Source organism: Nematostella vectensis, chromosome 11 (assembly GCF_932526225.1).
Source record: "Nematostella vectensis chromosome 11, jaNemVect1.1, whole genome shotgun sequence".
NCBI classification, from domain to species: Eukaryota; Metazoa; Cnidaria; class Anthozoa; order Actiniaria; family Edwardsiidae; genus Nematostella; species Nematostella vectensis.
The window spans coordinates 7,594,770-7,611,285 of NC_064044.1; the positions used below are offsets into that span (position 1 = coordinate 7,594,770).

At 42.6% G+C, this 16,516-nt stretch overlaps 2 protein-coding genes across 4 annotated transcripts in view; one reads left to right on the forward strand and one right to left on the reverse strand.

The window, feature by feature from the left end:
- The window catches only part of LOC5518468 (long-chain-fatty-acid--CoA ligase 1), a 28,491-nt gene extending 15,942 nt beyond the window's left edge, over positions 1-12,549 (forward strand). The window contains exons 16-23 of one of the 3 annotated variants that reach the window (XM_048734170.1): positions 989-1,077; positions 1,254-1,370; positions 1,896-1,949; positions 7,710-7,799; positions 7,992-8,093; positions 8,652-8,723; positions 9,428-9,612; positions 12,469-12,549. In XM_048734170.1, coding sequence (XP_048590127.1) covers positions 989-1,077; positions 1,254-1,370; positions 1,896-1,949; positions 7,710-7,799; positions 7,992-8,093; positions 8,652-8,723; positions 9,428-9,580 — 677 coding nt within the window. In that variant the 3' untranslated portion in view covers positions 9,581-9,612; positions 12,469-12,549. Of the gene's footprint in view, positions 1-988; positions 1,078-1,253; positions 1,421-1,895; positions 1,950-7,709; positions 7,805-7,991; positions 8,094-8,651; positions 8,724-9,427; positions 9,613-12,468 lie in introns of those variants that run through there. The other 2 variants (XM_048734171.1, XM_048734172.1) reach the window with 2 other exon arrangements.
- Positions 12,550-14,532: 1,983 nt separating this feature from the next.
- LOC5518467 (COX assembly mitochondrial protein homolog) lies at positions 14,533-16,448 on the reverse strand. The gene is made up of 3 exons (XM_001638296.3): positions 16,235-16,448; positions 15,738-15,828; positions 14,533-15,015 (listed from the first exon to the last, which is right to left on the reverse strand). The coding sequence occupies exons 1-3, from the start codon at positions 16,383-16,385 to the stop codon at positions 14,883-14,885; spliced, it is 375 nt and encodes a 124-aa protein (XP_001638346.2). The 5' UTR covers positions 16,386-16,448; the 3' UTR covers positions 14,533-14,882.
- Between the last annotated feature and the right edge of the window lie 68 nt (positions 16,449-16,516).

Consider the following 16,516-nt stretch of genomic DNA (forward strand, 5'->3'; position numbering starts at 1 on the left):
CTAAAGTAAACATTAGAGGCTGCGTGACAGTAATGACAGACGAAGAGCAAATAGAGCCGCGTAAGGCAACCAATCACATTGCACGCTCTAAACTCTTAGGCACTGGGGGGTGAACAGGCTTGTTCACAGGGATGTACACAGGCCCGTTCACAGAGGGGTACACAGGCCCGTTCACAGGGGGGGGGGGGGGGGTAAACAGGCATGTTCACAGGAGGTACACAGGCCCGTTCACAGGGGGGTACACAGGCCCGTTCATAGGGGGGTACACAGGCCCGTTCACAGGGGGGTACACAGGCCCGTTCACAGGGGGGGTACACAGGCCCGTTCACAGGGGGGGTACACAGGCCCGTTCACAGGGGGGGTACACAGGCCCGTTCACAGGGGGGTACACAGGCCCGTTTACAGGGGGGGGGGTAAACAGGCATGTTCACAGGAGGTACACAGGCCCGTTCACAGGGGGGTACACACGCACCCCTTGACCTGCAAAAAGCCGGTAAATCCCCTCGAAAACCTGTCGTATGGCCATACAAATTGGTATGGCTAGTTTTCACTACTGATATTATGGTATAAACCCGGAAATTGAGAGTTTGATGATACGGGCACTTTAAAGGATCATCGCTAAATATTATACTGTTTCCATATGAGCAAGATTTAGGGGCGGAAAGCAAAAATATAGGCCAGATAGCACCCCCCCCCCCCCCACCCCCACCCTACCTTCGTATGGTAAACTTATTTCCTTAAAAATGTCGATCACCCTCTCATTTGTTATTGTTTGTCATGAAAAATACAGCAGTTTTTTAAGGAAACTACAATATAACAATTTACGAATAGAGTCTGATATGTTATTGACGATATTTGATTGAAAATATCTAGATAACTTGCTTGAAAAAGCCGATGAAAATGGATGCTTTGTGCGACTCGCCACGAGCGGGATCATAAGATGGTGGCGTGATTGGCCTTCTTTGAAGTTTTTTTGTTTTCGTGACAGGTCACGTGGGTCCCCCGACACCTGTGAACGTCGTAAAATTGGTAGATGTCCCAGAAATGGATTATTGGGCTAAAAATAAACAAGGAGAGGTAACGGAGGGCGCATTGATTTTCAAAGTGCTCGAGCGAACGAGTTATCGAACGAACAAACGAAGGAACGAACGAACGAGCGAGCGAACGTGCGAACGAGCAAAACTCAAAAAGAAAAAAAAAGGGCGCTGTCAAATGAATACAAATAATTGAGATTCATAATTCTCTATCTTTAGATTTGTGTAAAAGGGAGAAATGTGTTCAAGGGCTATCTACACAATCCTGCAATGACCGCTGAAGTTCTTGACAAAGATCGCTGGCTCTACACAGGCGATATAGGGGAATGGACAACGGTATGTTGCCAGGGCTGGGTCACTGAAGAGGGCATTATGTTATTCAAGCGGTAAAGTAGCTTAGAATAAATTTTGTCAGCACAGCGAAACAACAAAATAATTAATTAAACGTATCGAGTATGACCTGTTCAAATCAGTATTTTATATTGTTATGAGAGATGTTTCAATCCCTTGGGGGCTTCCCATGTCGACCTGATAGGGATGCTCGTCGTATTTTTAAGGGGTCAAAATACCAAAGAATTGGTATTTTTAAAGGCTTCTGGAGTATTTTTTAGGGTAGAGACTTTTGATGTACCGCTATTTTTTTAGGGTTATTTCCCGACGAGCATCCCTATCACTTTCACCTCAAACTCCCCCTCCCCACCCGGGGTTTTCAATCCAATGAGAAAAAAAATATTTGCAGTAAAAAGTAGTTGGCGGGGTCACCAAGGTACTTAGCCACCATTAACATCAATACAGTGTTAGCCTGCAATACAGTGTGGTTGGGCGTAATAGCTGACGTTATATACCTATTTTTGTTTCTAGAACGGTACCCTTAAGATCATTGACCGTAAAAAGAACATCTTTAAGCTTTCTCAGGTAGGTTTGATGGCAATTACAACTAGATTGACAGGGATACCTGAGGGATTCCTTGTGTGTCTGCGATTTGCATAGTCCCGACAGTTTTACAATGTCTCACGTGCTTTGAAAAGAGAGAGCAGAACCAAGGCTGAGGGGGGGGGGGGGGGGGGGGGAGGTGGGGCAGGCCCGTAGCCAGGGGCGGAAGAGCCCACCCCCACCCCCCCCCCCCCCCCCTCCTTGGGACATGAAGATTATGCTAGCATAATTTCTGGCATTATCGCTCGAAACTAGCATAAGTTTTTAGACTTTTCGCAGAAAAGCAATAGTCATCAGAATAGTTTGCATTTTGTTGACCGGAAATGTTAAAGTCAACCCCCGTGTTGAGTCGTTATATAGAAGCATTCCGATCAACCTTATTATGCCCCTCGGCCGTCAGCAAGAAAATGAAGCAAAATGCAAATAAAATTTCCTGCAAGCCTTTTTAAAGAAAACACACCACCAATAGAGGGGGAAAGTCCTGCACAATAGCCAATAGGGGAGAATCATGCACACCACCAATAGAGGGGGAAAGTCCTGCACAATAGCCAATAGGGGAAAATCATGCACACCACCAATAGAGGGGGAAAGTCCTGCACAATAGCCAAGAGGGGAGAATCATGCACACCATCAATAGAGGGGGAAAGTCCTGCACAATAGCCAATAGGGGAAAATCATGCACACCACCAATAGAGGGGGAAAGTCTTGCACAATAGCCAATAGGGGAGAATCATGCACACCATCAATAGAGGGGGAAAGTCCTGCACAATAGCCAATAGGGGAAAATCATGCTCACCACCAATAGAGGGGGAAAGTCCTGCACAATAGCCAATAGGGGAGAATCATGCACACCATCAATAGAGGGGGAAAGTCCTGCACAATAGCCAATAGGGGAGAATCATGCACACCACCAATAGAGGGGGAAAGTCCTGCACAATAGCCAATAGGGGAGAATCATGCACACCACCAATAGAGGGGGAAAGTCCTGCACAATAGCCAAGAGGGGAGAATCATGCTCACCACCAATAGAGGGGGAAAGTCCTGCACAATAGCCAAGAGGGAAAAAATCATGCACACCACCAATAGAGGGGGAAAGTCCTGCACAATAGCCAATAGGGGAGAATCATGCACACCATCAATAGAGGGGGAAAGTCCTGCACAATAGCCAATAGGGGAGAATCATGCACACCATCAATAGAGGGGGAAAGTCCTGCACAATAGCCAATAGGGGAGAATCATGCACACCACCAATAGAGGGGGAAAGTCCTGCACAATAGCCAAGAGGGGAGAATCATGCACACCACCAATAGAGGGGGAAAGTCCTGCACAATAGCCAATAGGCTAGAATCATGCTCACCACCAATAGAGGGGGAAAGTCCTGCACAAAAGCCAAGAGGGGAGAATCATGCTCACCACCAATAGAGGGGGAAAGTCCTGCACAATAGCCAATAGGGGAGAATCATGCACACCACCAATAGAGGGGGAAAGTCCTGCACAATAGCCAATAGGGGAGAATCATGCACACCACCAATAGAGGGGGAAAGTCCTGCACAATAGCCAAGAGGGGAGAATCATGCACACCACCAATAGAGGGGGAAAGTCCTACACAATAGCCAATAGGGGAGAATCATGCTCACCACCAATAGAGGGGGAAAGTCCTGCACAATAGCCAATAGGGGAGAATCATGCACACCATCAATAGAGGGGGAAAGTCCTGCACAATAGCCAATAGGGGAGAATCATGCACACCATCAATAGAGGGGGAAAGTCCTGCACAATAGCCAATAGGGGAGAATCATGCACACCACCAATAGAGGGGGAAAGTCCTGCACAATAGCCAAGAGGGGAGAATCATGCACACCACCAATAGAGGGGGAAAGTCCTGCACAATAGCCAATAGGGGAGAATCATGCACACCACCAATAGAGGGGGAAAGTCCTGCATAATAGCCAAGAGGGGAGAATCATGCACACCACCAATAGAGGGGGAAGGTCCTGCACAATAGCCAATAGGGGAGAATCATGCACACCACCAATAGAGGGGGAAAGTCCTGCACAATAGCCAATAGGGGAGAATCATGCTCACCACCAATAGAGGGGGAAAGTCCTGCACAATAGCCAAGAGGGGAGAATCATGCACACCACCAATAGAGGGGGAAAGTCCTACACAATAGCCAATAGGGGAGAATCATGCTCACCACCAATAGAGGGGGAAAGTCCTGCACAATAGCCAATAGGGGAGAATCATGCTCACCACCAATAGAGGGGGAAAGTCCTGCACAATAGCCAAGAGGGGAGAATCATGCACACCACCAATAGAGAGGGAAAGTCCTGCACAATAGCCAAGAGGGGAAAATCATGCACACCACCAATAGAGGGGGAAAGTCCTGCACAATAGCCAAGAGGGGAGAATCATGCTCACCACCAATAGAGGGGGAAAGTCCTGCACAATAGCCAAGAGGGGAGAATCATGCTCACCACCAATAGAGGGGGAAAGTCCTGCACAATAGCCAAGAGGGGAGAATCATGCACACCACCAATAGAGGGGGAAAGTCCTGCACAATAGCCAAGAGGGGAGAATCATGCTCACCACCAATAGAGGGGGAAAGTCCTGCACAATAGCCAATAGGGGAGAATCATGCTCACCACCAATAGAGGGGGAAAGTCCTGCACAATAGCCAAGAGGGGAGAATCATGCACACCACCAATAGAGGGGGAAAGTCCTACACAATAGCCAATAGGGGAAAATCATGCACACCACCAATAGAGGGGGAAAGTCCTGCACAATAGCCAAGAGGGGAGAATCATGCTCACCACCAATAGAGGGGGAAAGTCCTGCACAATAGCCAAGAGGGGAGAATCATGCACACCACCAATAGAGAGGGAAAGTCCTGCACAATAGCCAATAGGGGAGAATCATGCACACCACCAATAGAGGGGGAAAGTCCTGCACAATAGCCAAGAGGGGAGAATCATGCACACCACCAATTGAGGGGGAAAGTCCTGCACAATAGCCAAGAGGGGAAAATCATGCACACCACCAATAGAGGGGGAAAGTCCTGCACAATAGCCAAGAGGGGAGAATCATGCTCACCACCAATAGAGGGGGAAAGTCCTGCACAATAGCCAAGAGGGGAGAATCATGCTCACCACCAATAGAGGGGGAAAGTCCTGCACAATAGCCAAGAGGGGAGAATCATGCTCACCACCAATAGAGGGGGAAAGTCCTGCACAATAGCCAAGAGGGGAGAATCATGCTCACCACCAATAGAGGGGGAAAGTCCTGCACAATAGCCAAGAGGGGAGAATCATGCTCACCACCAATAGAGGGGGAAAGTCCTGCACAATAGCCAAGAGGGGAGAATCATGCACACCACCAATAGAGAGGGAAAGTCCTGCACAATAGCCAATAGGGGAGAATCATGCACACCACCAATAGAGGGGGAAAGTCCTGCACAATAGCCAAGAGGGGAGAATCATGCACACCACCAATAGAGGGGGAAAGTCCTGCACAATAGCCAAGAGGGGAAAATCATGCACACCACCAATAGAGGGGGAAAGTCCTGCACAATAGCCAAGAGGGGAGAATCATGCTCACCACCAATAGAGGGGGAAAGTCCTGCACAATAGCCAAGAGGGGAGAATCATGCTCACCACCAATAGAGGGGGAAAGTCCTGCACAATAGCCAAGAGGGGAGAATCATGCTCACCACCAATAGAGGGGGAAAGTCCTGCACAATAGCCAAGAGGGGAGAATCATGCTCACCACCAATAGAGGGGGAAAGTCCTGCACAATAGCCAAGAGGGGAAAATCATGCACACCACCAATAGAGGGGGAAAGTCCTGCACAATAGCCAAGAGGGGAGAATCATGCTCACCACCAATAGAGGGGGAAAGTCCTGCACAATAGCCAAGAGGGGAGAATCATGCTCACCACCAATAGAGGGGGAAAGTCCTGCACAATAGCCAAGAGGGGAGAATCATGCTCACCACCAATAGAGGGGGAAAGTCCTGCACAATAGCCAATAGGGGAGAATCATGCTCACTACCAATAGAGGGGGAAAGTCCTGCACAATAGCCAAGAGGGGAGAATCATGCACACCACCAATAGAGGGGGAAAGTCCTACACAATAGCCAATAGGGGAGAATCATGCTCACCACAAATAGAAGGGGAAAGTCCTGCACAATAGCCAAGAGGTGAAACATCATGCACACCACCAATAGAGGGGGAAAGTCCTGCATAATAGCCAATAGGGGAGAATCATGCACACCACCAATAGAAGGGGAAAGTCCTGCATAATAGCCAATAGGGGAGAATCATGCACACCACCAATAGAGGGGGAAAGTCCTGCACAATAGCCAATAGGGGAAAATCATGCACACCACCAATAGAAGGGGAAAGTCCTGCATAATAGCCAAGAGGGGAAAATCATGCACACCACCAATAGAAGGGGAAAGTCCTGCACAATAGCCAAGAGGTGAAACATCATGCACACCACCAATAGAGGGGGAAAGTCCTGCACAATAGCCAATAGGGGAAAATCATGCACACCACCAATAGAGGGGGAAAGTCCTGCACAATAGCCAAGAGGGGAAAATCATGCACACCACCAATAGAGGGGGAAAGTCCTGCATAATAGCCAATAGGGGAGAATCATGCTCACCACCAATAGAGGGGGAAAGTCCTGCACAATAGCCAAGAGGGGAAAATCATGCACACCACCAATAGAGGGGGAAAGTCCTACACAATAGCCAATAGGGGAAAATCATGCACACCACCAATAGAGGGGGAAAGTCCTGCACAATAGCCAATAGGGGAAAATCATGCACACCACCAATAGAGGGGGAAAGTCCTGCATAATAGCCAAGAGGGGAAAATCATGCACACCACCAATAGAGGGGGAAAGTCCTGCACAATAGCCAAGAGGGGAGAATCATGCACACCACCAATAGAGGGGGGAAGTCCTGCACAATAGCCAAGAGGGGAGAATCATGCACACCACCAATAGAGGGGGAAAGTCCTGCACAATAGCCAATAGGGGAAAATCATGCACACCACCAATAGAGGGGGGAAGTCCTGCACAATAGCCAATAGGGGAGAATCATGCACACCACCAATAGAGGGGGAAAGTCCTGCACAATAGCCAATAGGGGAAAATCATGCACATCACCAATAGAGGGGGAAAGTCCTGCACAATAGCCAATAGGGGAGAATCATGCTCACCACCAATAGAGGGGGAAAGCCCTGCACAATAGCCAAGAGGGGAAAATCATGCACACCACCAATAGAGGGGGAAAGTCCTGCACAATAGCCAATAGAGAAAAAATCATGCTCACATGAAATCATCCAGCCCCTCCCCTCTCAAAAGTTTAATGGTCCGTCCCTTGGGGGGGTGTTTGGGGGGGGCGGGGGGGGGGCTACCCTCCGAAACCACGCTCTGTTTATGTGTATAAGATTCGATGATTCACTGAATTCTGCAATTCACACTACTTTATCTCACCTGGCTGCGTTCTTCATCGATGCACGAGCCAAGAGATCCACCGGAATTAAGGAAATATAATAAGGAAAGGAGAGGAAATAGAAATTTATTGGCTGGAACAACCTATGTAACAAAAGTTATATGGTAGCAATAATAAAACCTCTACATCTAGTCTCTTACGGGTGTCCCACTAAGTCTGGTTTACCCATGCTAATGCTGTATAATGGTCGGTCTAATTAGCAACAATGTTTTTTCTCTTTTAGGGAGAGTATATTGCGCCACAGAAGATCGAAAATATTTACCTGAGGAGCCCGTTTGTTGCACAGATATATGTCCACGGAGATAGCATTCGGGTAAACAAACATGGGAAAAAAATTATTGACAAGAGTCTGAAAAAAGAATTATTATATTTTTTTGGGGCATAGAGTAAAACGGGTCAGCATTTTTGCAGTTTTTTTAAAGCCCTCACAGCCTTTAAATGACTTCTATAAGCATTTTTTTGTAGCCGTGGTAATACTGATTGTTTATAACAATGTCTGGTTCAGTCATTTTTGGTAGCTGTTGTGGTACCAGACGCGGAGGTGCTCGAGGCCTGGGCCGAGAAGAAAGGGATCCCTGGAGACCTGAAGAAGCTCTGTCAAAATAAGGTAACGACAAAACGGTTGATTGCGCTAGGAAACAGACCAATAAAATAATACAATTCAGTTATACAATACATTTTTCTGTCCCGTTGCCAGGTTTTTTAGTGGGGTTAGGGGGTGATGTTTCTTTTTTACTTTAAAATTGTTTAAAGGAGATTTTGCTCTTTTTAAGAAGTGTGATGTGAGCTATTGATTAAGATCAAAATTTGTGAATATATGTACGACTTAAATGCTAAAGATGCCTATCCTTTTTTTTTGTATTTTATCGACGAGGGTTGTAGCATTGTCACCAGTTTACTTCCGGTAGATTACATAACAATCTCCGATGAAATATAACGGAAAACTCGAAAAATATTTCAAAATATTGAAAGCAGTATGTCTATTGGAAGTTTCTTTGAGAAGTGATTGATAATTTAGAGCGGATGGCCTGTTAAATATATCGATTTCTAATAGATTATTTTGTCTTTTAACGGTTGATTCCGTCGGACCTCAGGAAGTAAACTGGTGACAATGCGGCTAAGAATGGTAGGTCCTTTTTTCATGTCAGGCTATGTTCTTCTGCAGACTGTTCACCAGAGGATATTTGAGAGTATGGTCAAGGTCGGGGAAGAAAGTCAACTGAATTCGTTAGAGAAGGTAATACCTTACAGCAATTTCCAATATTCTGCGAATTTTTTTCAATCGCTGATAGAACCGCTTTCTGGCTGTCATTCTAACTAATGGCATTTGGTTCGTTTTTTATTTGTCAGCACCTTGCACCGAGGTGGCGCTATTGAAGATCACTTCAATGCTGGCCAATTATAACAGCCAAAAGGCGATTTAGCTTTTGGAAATCGTCGATGAGATTTCGCAGAATATTGAAACCCGTAGTATTAAGGTCTATGCATAGTCATTCATAGTCGTTCATAGTCGTTCATAGTTCATAGTCGTGCATAGTTCATAGTCGTGCATAGCCATACGTTGCGGAGGGTTTGTGTCGAGTCGATACACAGGCTTACCAACCTCTCAGTCAGTCTCCAGTAAATCCCAGTAACTAGCTCGAATATTTTCACGATTGATCACCTCCTGTAATTGTCCTATATTGTCTTATATCTTAAAATAAAGGTCACAATAAACTCTTATTGCTTTGTGATGTGTATTTATTCAGAATAAGCGGTATTTCTAACGTTTGAGCAGTTGAGGGATTCGGCGTTACTTGATGCCCCTAAAAAGAAGTCTTTTAAAGTCTAATTCTTTTTAGAGCCATTGTTTCAGTGTCTTTTAACTGCCATTCTCCATTTGCAGTTAGCCGTTTGCATTGATAACGTTTTTTTTAATTAGGTTTATTTTTTTTCTCTCAGGTACGCGGAATACATTTGTGTTCAGAGGCCTTTTCAATAGATAACGGCCTTTTGACTCCGACTTTGAAGATCAAAAGACCGCAGATGTCGACGTTCTTCCGAGATATTATCGACAACCTCTACACGACGGTTGTCGCGAGTGGCGCTGTGTAAATTCAATAACACAGAGAGCCGTAGCAGGCCACGTAAGATTGGGGAGTGTGTGTGTGTGTGTGTGTGTGTGTGGGGGGGGGGGGGGGGGGGGTGAGGGGGGCACAATACAGATAATTTTTAAAATATCGGGGGGGGGGGGGGAGGGGGCACGTGCCCTGGCAAAATTGTGACGACAACCTTTTGCAATATGGGATTGACAAGGGAGAACAACCCTCGAGGTATTATCGATGGAAGATGACAGACCCCTACTTCTACCAATTCTTGTTATTATAAACTTTAAACTTTAAACTTCCATTAAATTCCAAGTTAATGGTTTTGACATATATAATCAAGCGATTGTGATAAATAAATGTTTGTACTTTTCACTCTTTTGCCTGTTGATATTTGCTCTGGGAGTTAACCACGATTTCCTGAGTGAGGAAGGACGCGCCCTTACCAAGCCTCTGCCACCCTCCTTGTCGTATTAGGCTACCGACACATTCTTTTTTATACACATATTCCAAAAACGATTGCACTCGAGAATCTGTGTCGTAACACGCAGTGGTTCATGGGTAGTGTAGTGCTGAATCATTGTATCTGAAAGCCATGTGAATGGTCATAAGAAAATGAACAAGAATTTAACAGCTTTGAAGCCTTGGATTTGTATTTTATTCACGCTTATTTGCTTTTACTTGATAACCATAAAGCAGATCAATAAAGATACACAGATTCTTCGAGTGCAACGTTTTTTAAATAGTTTGTATAAAGACTTTTTTATAAGAACGTCCAGCCTGAGATTTCACCGAATTTTAAGATGTGCTCATAACATCCCGAGGCTCAGATAGTAGAAAAATATTTCTTTGTTAGTCTGGTGCGTTTTACATTTTGCATTGAAAGCTATTACAATTTTGCGGCATAACAGTGCCACCTCTGTAAAACGGCAACGCAACACTAGGCAGGCTATAGCTCCGTAAAACCTCTGTAAAACGGACTGGGGACTGTGCTATAGGGACTGCTATTCAGTGCCACCTCTATAAAACGGACACTCTAGGGACAATGCTATGGTGTTATCCTATAAAACAGATATCCTGGGGACCGTGCTATAGAGTCAACTCTAATTAACGACCACCCAAGCATCGTGCTACAGTGATACCTCTACAAAACGGACACACTAGATATAATGCTTAAGTGTTACCTCTTTAAACGGATACACTAGGGACCATGCTATACAGTGATACCTCTATAAAACGGACAGACAAGGGACCATGCTATACAGTGATACCTCTATAAAACGGACAGAAAAGGGACCATGCTATACAGTGATACCTCTATAAAACGGACAGAAAAGGGACCATGCTATACAGTGATACCTCTATAAAACGGACAGACAAGGGACCATGCTATACAGTGATACCTCTATAAAACGGACAGAAAAGGGACCATGCTATACAGTGTAAAACGGACAGACAAGGGACCGTGCTATACAGTGATACCTCTATAAAACGGACAGACAAGGGACCAATATTTCTTCAAATCTAAATTTTTAATTCTATCAACCACGAAAGCTAGTGATGCGATGTAAACCTTATAATCTATGCTCGTTATTGTAGAATAAGTGTTCCATCGTTATGCTCTGTTAACAAACGAGGCTAATATAGTAATGTAACTAGCTTTATTGAGAAAACAGTCAAGACACAACTTCAAATTATATTTTATTTTCCCGAAGGATCACGAGGGACTGATTCTAATCCTGGTCCGCCTGTGCTTATAGCTTCTTGACCCAAATTGATGGTGTTGTTATACGATTGGGTATCCTTTGTTACCCAGAATGCCTGGAATAAGAGCCTACGGCAAAAAGGCAGCGGTATCCACGCTAAAATAAAAATGGCGGACGAACTAGAGAAGTTTTTACGTCGTTTTCAGAATCATTCTCAACAAATATGGGCCAAACTTAAGGCAAAGGGAAACAAAAAGGCCAAAAGAGTGCGAGCAAGTGATATCGTGGAGGCATCTGTGTTGAGCGCAGCGAGTTTCCCGCTATGCCTGGGTGTTATTCAAAATACTGTTTTCCGCCCTCTTCGATTGACTAGTCATATACGAATACTCGCACCGGCTTGTGGAGCTATCTCCGTTGCCGTTTCAGGCGCTATATCTTCTTTAGTATTCATAACATACACTGAGAAATCCAAAGATGCGAAGGATAGATACTTTGAGTCTCATAAAAGTCAGTTTGATTCGTATTTTCGTACCATTCGGTATAGCTACAGTCCGATGGATATTGCAGTGTGTGTTGTAGGGAGTTTGTTTGTTTTCAAGACTCTTGGCGGCCGATTTCGCTCTGTTCTCCCTAGCAGTTTGTTACATGCTGGAGCTTTTGCAAAAGTGTCTCTTCCAGCTGTCAGTAAACTGCACGCTTCAGATACAACCAAGAGAAAACTTGTCAAACTTGGTGAGAGATAGTACTGCATTTTAGTGCGATGCAAGACATCATAGCCTTGTAAATAAGCCAGCAAGTTTACAATTTTTAGTCTCTTATATATATATATATATATATATATATATATATATATATATATATATATATATATATATATATATATATATATATATATATATATATATATAGCACAAAGGGAACAGTTTTTAAGTGACAAATATGGTTGTTCAAAAGCTAACAGGGCAATAATCACTGCTGTGAGCTAGTGTGATTGGAAGCCATCTGCTGGCCAGTGAAACCAGTTAAATGCTCTTGATTGACGGTTATGTGGTTATGTATTTTGTCTCTTTAAATTTATGACTGAGAACTTGAAGATTACTCCAAATCATTGTAAAAAAAGAAAATTAAAACTTGGGAAAATTGGTGGAAAAAAGTTAGTTCCCTTTATGACATGGCAATTTTTATCTTTCAGGTAAAAGGTATGGATGCCATACTTGTGGAAGAAAGAGATGGCAGACATTTGTTGGTGATCATATTCCACCAAATAAGTTATTAAAACCAGGAAAAACTCAGAGATTCTACCCGCAGTGTACTAACTGCTCAAACAAACAAGGTACAGTAACAACTTTAAAGCCGCATTGTCACCAGTTTACTTCCGGAGGTCCGACGGAATTCCCAACTGTTAAAAGACAAAAGAATCTAAATTACCAATCACACCCTCAAGGAAACTTCCAATAGACACACTGCTTCCAATGTTTTGAAATATTTTTCACGTTTCCATTAAAAATCGTCAGATATTGTTAGGTAACCATCTTTTAACGGTTGAGGTTTCTGTCGGACCTGCAGGAGTGAACTGGTGACAATGCGGCTTTAAGGTCTCTAATGTTAAAGCTCCTAATGTACTTCCTCCTGGGACTAAATAATCTGTACCTTAGCCTTTCATCAAACACCTTTCACTCTGATATGGTATGGACTTGGAAGACAGTGTTCCTCCACTGCAGACGTGGTATATTTTACCCTTACAGTACTTTGAATGTAACCTATCCCTCCTTGTGTCATAGTCACATTTTATTAATTTATCATGTTTGATTTGATTAGAGCCCCTTTAGACTAAAAGTAGTTTTCATTTGTTGTAATTTATGTGTTTTGTAGGGGCAGCATTATCCACAAACTCCAAAATGAGACGCATAAAGACACATGGACTCACATTAAAAGTCTATCATGTTTGGCTGCCTTTACCAGGGCTTTTAATGGCTGCTAGAGACTGCTTTCTCAAGGTGTAAATAGGCAGGATAACAACTGTTCTTACTGTATGTCTCTTGTAAACATGTAGTCTACTTTGCTGATTATTATCACTCTGCCCTTTGTCAACACTGGAAAATCTAAAGGCTTGATAATTTTTTGGGTGGGAGGATATTAATTTTTGGGGTGAAGGGTTGGTTAGACCCTCGCAGGCATTTGTCATATAGAAAGCTACCACGCACAAATCAGCTTATAAATTGTGCTACACAAGGAATTATTGTTGTTTTAATTATTTTCATAGAAAATAGGCAAAATTTTGATTTTCTATTGAATAATTTTTTGGAAGCGATCGCTTAAAAGAGGGATATCCAGTGCTTAACTTGGGAGAAGGGGTGCAAAATCTTGAGACTTTGTGTGGACAAGTCCTTGGTGGATTCAACTTATCAGCTTTTGTTCGATTATCAAGTACCCCATCTCAAACTATGATTTTGCATAGCAAAAAAAAAAGTGTAGAGACAAAAACCTACAACAATTGCAAATAATCTTGCTATCTGATTGGTTGTTAGCTCATAGTAGTCAGAGGACATTCCACAGGATTCGTCATTCAACAATCCTTCATTAAGAAATCACTCAAAACATAAACAAATCCCTTAAAACATCATCAAAATATTTTGATCATTAGCATACGAATATTGTATGCTGTAAAAGAGTACATACAGTACCACCAAACATGGAAATTTGTTAAACACCAATGGAAGTATAAAATAGATAGCTCTGTCCCTTTATAATAGTGTACATTTAAACATATATTTACCTAAAAAATAATTATAATAAATGAATATTTACAAAATAAACACCAAAAGGACCTTAAACATTGCCATCAACAAATTGAAAATCTTAACTTAAAAAAAACATTTCAATGTTTAGGCATGCACACAATGCAGAAAAAGCTTGGTTATCATACAGTAGTTAGATTTGAAATAGATTTTTTAGTAGAGGATTGGAGTGCAAAGATGGATGGAATTAATGCTATGAAAATATTTTTGAAAAACCGTATAGTATTATTAATGTGATGGTAATATGGAATGGAAAATTGCTCTGGCCTAGACCAAGCTTAAGGCCAGGCAAAGTGTATTGGGTACTTCTCGCCGGGTAAGTCACCCACGTTATGTTCAGCGAACTCGAGAGAAGTAATGTATGGTTGATATGTATCACGCTATAATAGTCAACCCCCAGAGAAATTTGTCTATTACTAGACAAATTCAGTTTGCATAGTCCTTTTGAATAGACATGGTACATATTAAATTATTTAATCATTGTCATTTAAATGTGAGAATCTTAGGCCAGATTGAAGTACTGTATTTTTTTATTTTATCTTATTTTTTACTTTATACAGGGCCCATTTTATTTTTGTTTCAACACACAGTTTATGCCCATGTATGTTTTTTTTCTCTTAACTATCCATGTATCTTTGATACTTTTTGATAATGTACTAACATCCAGTAAGAGTCAATAACAAGCCTCATAAAACTTAAGGCGAAACTTAACAAATGTGATTCTCTAATAACCCAAGAATCAGTTTTAACCATCCTAAAGAGTTAAAACTTAAGAACTAAGCTCTCCATAGTAAATTGCTATTTTTCATTATGACATCAGAACTGATTCTTTCTTTTTCATAGCTGCTTTTTCTCCGCCCCCAGCATAATCAGATTGATACTGTCGCCGTTTTTGTAAATACTCCACCCGGCACGCCTCAAACAACTCTTTGTCTTGATAGCTGAAAATAGAGCACTAAACATTTTAATGCTTGGCAAAACATAAATTGTGTTGATAACTTGGTTACAAATACAGTATAAGGAACTGCAATCATGACCATTTTAGATTATCCAATAGCTCATTATACTGTTGTTAATAAAATACTAATGCTTAATGATGAAATCATTGATTACGTAATGTCAAATGACCTCTTGTTTTAGTCTGGACTTTGTACCATCAGTTTGGATATCTTTTTTTCCCAACCCAATCAAAATTTGTTTTAAAATTTGTTGTTACATTACATTAACTTCTTATTACACTAAGCCTTACACCAAGCTGCTAATCAGCAGTTATTACATTAAATGGTGATACACTATGAATTCCCAAATGTTGTTCTCTGGCAGAGATGTATCAGGGAGCGGGCACGCGCCCCTGTTATGCCTTGTCTGGAAGGGCAAAGTGTAGGCAATGGAAACAAAGGTACCGAATTATTATGAAGGAGAAATAATTGCAAAATAGCTCCAAACTTATACAGTACTAGGCATACAAGCATTACCCCTCTTTAACAGTTCTGCATTATAAATGCATTGCTTCTAATTATGACTGCAGTTTGGAGGATGTTAACTAAATCATAAACCTATTGAGTTGTTTTATTATAGGGCTGAAGTGTTTATTCATAGGGAGGGGGAATTGAATATGGTTTTACATTGTTGGTAGGGTGATGTGGTCCCTTGTAATGCTTACTTTTTAGTAAGGCAGTCCTTCATTGCTGTGTTTTGCTTGCGGCAATGCCAGACCATAGAAATACTCCTTCCTTTGCAGCATTTCTCAAACTCTGCCAAAAAATAGGTGAGAAATAGTAGCTAATATCAGTACAAAGTATTTTATCACCCCTTACCATCACTATCCAAACATACCAACAAAAGTAACAATATTACTAGTTGCATCACTATAAACATCATAATCACCAACATCGACTGTCCCCTGTTTTTATCATAACATAATTGGCTGTCAATCTCTGGACCTCAAAAAATCTGGAGAAGCAATCGGTTTATTATTATCGGCAGAGGGATTGACATACGGCACACTATCCTCAATATACACTTAAAAATACCACGTAAAACAATAATCCTGAATTGCAAAGCAGCTCATAAGCTAGCTTTTCGAGAGAGAAAAATCCCTGAGACATCGAAGAATTGCGTAATTAATAAACCAATAACTTTTGAGAATATTGAATTTACCGTCCACAAGGTCCTTGCATCTCTCTCTTGCCTTCTCTCGGACTAGTTTGGGTATGAGGACATCTTTCTCTACGTGTCTTAAGCTCTCGCCACTCGCCCACGGTGGAATAGTTGGCTCTTCCTTGGGACCTTCTTGGTTTTGGTCCGCCATTTTGGTTTATACCCGGCATGCAACGTAGTCGACAGAAGAAGGAAACTTGCCCACAGCGATCCCGCCGAAGATATAAGGAACGAGAAAATTAGACCCCCCTCCCTCCCCACAATATAAACAAAAGCAAAAAA